Genomic DNA, 4,698 nt, shown 5'->3' with positions numbered 1-4,698 from the left:
AAGCCCTCCGGAAGAATAACTTGAGCTTTGAGACTTTGGGGAATATGCAGATAGCTGGTGACGGTACGGAGGTACGGGCCGTGGTACCCCCCTGGGAATGCAGCTCGACTGAGCAGAGAATGTTCGGGTTACAGAGGGGGAGCCAGATCCACATATCCCCTGAGGGGCGGGACTGGCACTCCCACACCGACAGGCTCGAGACGCGGAGACTGATCCTCTGGAGGCGCATGCCTATAGCAAAGTCGATTTCGGGCTGGGAAGGGGGTATGCAGTCAACGAGGGACAGCGTGAGGACCGGTAAGCAGCCCATTTGGAACAGTGCGGTGGGGGTGATGATGAGGCCGTCCATTCTGAGGGTCTGGAGGCGGGGGAAGTCGCCTATGAGATCAAACAGCCTGTCGCGGAGAGCATGCGTCATCGGAGCGTTGCTAAATGTCGCGTTTCGGACGTCGTATTCATCGCAGACAACGCGCAGGATCCGGACCTGCTGCACCACCTCGTCGGAGGTGAAGAAATTCAGCTTTTCGAGGAAGCTCTCTGTTTCCGCCGGATCAGGACGTTGCATGACCATATTTGCGCCGTCCACGTATAATGAATAAGGCCATAACTGCAGCCTGCGGTACAGGAACGGCCGCGCAAGCAGCCGCATCCGGCGTGAGACTAGCGCCACCGACTTGAGGTCCTGCGCAAGAAGATCCCCGAGCATCTCGTGGAACAGCTCGTTGGGGAACATGGCGAGAGAAAGACAAGAGACGTAAAGATATGCCACGTTGCAGATCGTGCACGTGGGCGCAGCCAATCGGTGCTGTTGTGACGTAAGAGCCTCCCCCTTAAATTGACGGCATCACGGATCACCTCACCCTTTTTTTTCTTCTTCGTCTTTCACCACGATGGCCTCCACGTCCGCCCCGTGCGCCGCCCATTTCTCCCGCCCAAACTGTTGACCAACGCTTTTTCATGCAGGGGCGCCGCAACGGTGCAGCTTTCTGACACGAAATATGCCGCGCAGCGTAAGGAGCTCCTCGCGCTTATGAGCCAGCTGCGCGCTGTAGGCGCGCAGGCGGAGCTCGACCTTCCGCGGATTGTGGTTATTGGGAACCAGAGCGCCGGTGCGTCATACTTCCTTGGCCCAGTTTCGCCTGTTCATCGTCTTTGTCTTTGTTCTCGTAGGCAAATCGTCCGTCGTCGAAGCCATCTCCGGCGTATGTCTCTCTTTCTTTCACCCCCTTTCAAAGCACTCACCCGCGACCAGATCAAGGTCCCTCGCGACTCGGGGACCTGCACGCGCAGCCCCATCGAGTGCCGGATGGCCACGGGCCCAAAGTGGTCCTGCCAGATTTCGATCCGGCGCGAGTTCGACAAGGGCGGGAAGCGGCGCGGGGACGTTTCCGAGGAACGATTTGGCGCGCCACTGACCGACGACAAGAAAGTGGAGCTCATGTTGCGTCGCGCGCAGCTCCTAGTTCTGGACGAAACACTTACCGCGACGGAGGCGCTGAGGATGGATGAGAAGGCAGTGAAGCAGGCGATGATGGAGCCCGGACTTGTGAAATTTTCAAAGAACGTCGTTTGTGTGGACTTGGAAGGTGCGTTTCCCGTTCATCTTCCTTGTCTGATATTGATAAGGAGCACTTAGGCCCCGAACTGACAGACCTCCAATTCATCGACCTGCCTGGTATGGCTCTCCGCTTGCTCTGTGATGTAACTTATGCGCTGCAGGCTTGATTCAGAACGCTTCCGCTGACGTCGTTCGACTAGTCGAAGACATGGTCGTCGAGACCATCAGCGGCAACTGTCTCATTCTTGTCGCAATCCCCATGACTGGTAAGACTGTTCCTGATTTCTCCGCCTTCTTCCTCTTATCTCCTTGCTTAGACGACATTGAAAACCAAATTGCTCTCCGCCTCGCACGCGACCGTGACCCACCCGGCCTGCGGACAATCGGCGTCCTGACCAAGCCCGACGTCGTCTCCGCTGGCTCCAACAAGCGCACCGACTGGCTCGAAATCATCGAAGGACGCACGAGAGGCAAGCGCGAGCAGCATACATTGCATCACGGGTATTATTGCACGCGCCAGCCCGACGATGACGAGCGTGCAAGAGGCGGCACGACGGCGGATGCGCGCCAGAATGAGGCAACATTTTTCTCTCAGACTACGCCGTGGTCGACGACCATCGAACCGGGAAGATTCGGGACGGAGAACTTGGTGGCAACGTTGAGCACGCTGTTGACGGATATCATTGCGCAAAGGTGGGTTATCGTTTTACTTAAAATTGATGACAGACTGAAAGCTTTTGAAAAGACTCCCTGACATTGCGAACACTGCGCAGATGCAGTTGGCCGCTTGCCGGACCGCGATTGCGCAACTTCCGAAGCCGTCGAAAGAGGACCCATCGACAAGGTTGTTGATGCTGCTTTCAGAGTTTTCCACCACCGTGCGCCAATTCGTGCGGGGCTCATCGGAGCCGAGTATCTTAGTGCAGCGAAACAATCGGCATGTTACCCAGAAATCATCGTTCCCGCCCGACTGACCTTGTAAACAGCGCCTTTGGCATCTTCAAGCGCGCTATTCGCTCGACAGCACCGGCCTTCGTGGCCATCGTCAATCCTGCAGCGGATCGGAACCCCTACGTGGCTGTCGACGAGGACGAAGAGCAACCAGACGAGGACGACACCGTCACGCCCATCTACTTGTCTGATGTTCGCAAGGTCCTAAATCGGTTTGTCACCATCCTGTCTCGCTCTCGCTCTCTCTCCCTCTGAATCAAAATCCAGTGCCCGTGCTCGCGAGCTTCCTGGCGATGTCCCACCCGCAGCCAAAGCTGCGCTTATCGCCGACTTCCAGGACTCGTGGAACTCCGCAAAAGACGAGTGTTTCGAGTCTGTGCGCGGCCATCTTCTAGAGGCGCTCCTCAGTGTTGTTGAGCGGCCCGAGTTCTTCGGGCGTTTCGCGGCATTTAAGGTCGACCTCAAGTTCGAGTTGGGGCAGCTGCTGGAGATGCACGCGGACGAGTGCATGAAATACCTTGAGGCACTGCTCGAGATGGAGACGGAGCCAATGACGCAGAACGACCACTACCTGCAGGCGACGACGGAGAAGTGGGTCGCGCGCTACCGCGACCAGCGCGCGGGAAAGCGGCCCCCCAAGGCGGAGGCGGGGCCGGATGCGAAGCGCGCAAAGTTGCGACATGATATTGATGCTGCTACTGGTATGTGCATTCTGAATGTCAAAGGTTGGGCAGTGTTGATCAAGTCAATGCAGCCAAGTTGAAGGCGACGGCGAACGCGTTCACGCCAAACTTTAGTCCTGCGTCGGTACTTAATGGTCCTGACGGTGAGTCCTCGTTGTAAAACGAATTCATGTGTTGACTTGATTTCCCAGAAAAGCCCAAGCTGCCATTCTCTGGTGCCTTCCCTCCTATGCAGACGCAGAGTCCATTCGGTGTATTTGGTAAGCCTAGTCCGGCTCCATCTGGGCCTTCACTGTCTGTTTTCGGCACTCCCAAGGGAGCTGGCCCGCCGCCAGCAACAGCGACTGCGACTGCAGCCCGGGCCTCTCCTCCGCCATTTAGCTTTGGTCGTCCTGTCCCATCCGGATCGGCACCAGCACCAGCACAAGCACAATCGCCCGCAGCGGTTACAGCAACAGTAACGGCCACCGCGAATCCAGCGCCGCTCGCATTCTCCCCGATGCCGCACCCCTTCTCCGACATCCAGGTCTCTGCCCCGTCGCCGCCCCTGACCAGTATTGGTGCCGGATTCGGTGGAGGGTCGGCCCCCGCCGACCGGGAGGAGCTGCAGACGGCGCTAGCTGCGCTGGCAAAGCTCGGGTACACGGGCCTGACGGAGGCGGACCTCGGGAAGTTGCGCCCTGCCGACGAGTACGAGGCGGAGATCGTGCTCATGGGCGGGGTCAGGGCGTATTTCCAGGTGTCGTACAAGGTGTGTCTGAACGCCTTTTTTCCGAAAGAAGCTAATATTTGTTTGCGTGGCCAGCGCGTGATCGATAATATCCCGGGCATTATCGACACCAAGTTCGTGAAGAGTTTCGCGAGCGGGCTGCAGGCGAACCTGATCCGGCGGTTCCTTGATTTGGAGAAGGACGAGACGAAAGCGCAGTGTGCGCGGTATTTGATGGAGGACCAGGCGGTGGTGGTGCGCCGTACGGAGCTAGCGCAAAGGCTCAAGATGCTCGAGGGCGTGCAGCGGGAGCTGCACAAGTTCGGGAGGGCGATTTAGACCGAATTTTGGCCAGGTTTTGGTTATCTGACTGCTCGTTTGCCTTAGAACTAGTTTACCTGACCTAGCTTACTTGTTCTTCCTATGTCCACATCGAAATCATCACTTAATATAAGAATCTCTCCCTCTCGCACGATTAATCGTAATTGAACCTATGGAAGCACCTTATAACTTTCCCAAAGGCATCCTGTGTATTGATATTTTGATTAGACAAAAGGACATATATATATTGCATCCAAAGCTACCATTTACTTATATCACACAAAAATAGGTAGAAAAATGTGCGATTACTCTTGCTTTTATCCAATAAGAAACTTTCCCGAGGGGGAATTGCCTAAATCAGCCAAGTGTGATTGGTCAAAGCGTATCTTTGTGCCAGAATGACAGGCGAACAAAGCACCGCCAAAGCGCTCCCCGCGCTTTGTTTGGCTTAAGCCCTGTGTATAAAAGCGCCTTTC

General features: G+C 56.3%; 1 protein-coding gene across 1 annotated transcript; it reads left to right on the top strand.

The window, feature by feature from the left end:
• Positions 1-875: 875 nt before the first annotated feature.
• Positions 876-4,240, top strand: MIND_00389500 (Interferon-induced GTP-binding protein Mx2; the record flags this gene model as incomplete). The annotated part of the gene is made up of 13 exons (XM_037360726.1): positions 876-910; positions 964-1,109; positions 1,171-1,202; positions 1,253-1,586; positions 1,637-1,675; positions 1,720-1,824; positions 1,876-2,251; positions 2,304-2,495; positions 2,545-2,721; positions 2,777-3,210; positions 3,264-3,335; positions 3,384-3,943; positions 3,998-4,240. Exons 1-13 carry the CDS (start codon positions 891-893, stop codon positions 4,238-4,240), a joined length of 2,730 nt encoding a protein of 909 aa, XP_037223611.1. The 5' UTR covers positions 876-890.
• Positions 4,241-4,698: the final 458 nt, after the last annotated feature.

Source organism: Mycena indigotica (assembly GCF_014461135.1).
Source record: "Mycena indigotica strain 171206Taipei chromosome Unknown Mind.scaff0003, whole genome shotgun sequence".
Lineage (NCBI taxonomy): Eukaryota > Fungi > Basidiomycota > Agaricomycetes > Agaricales > Mycenaceae > Mycena > Mycena indigotica.
Note: the sequence above shows the minus strand (reverse complement) of the source record. Positions and strands in the feature narration are given on the sequence as shown.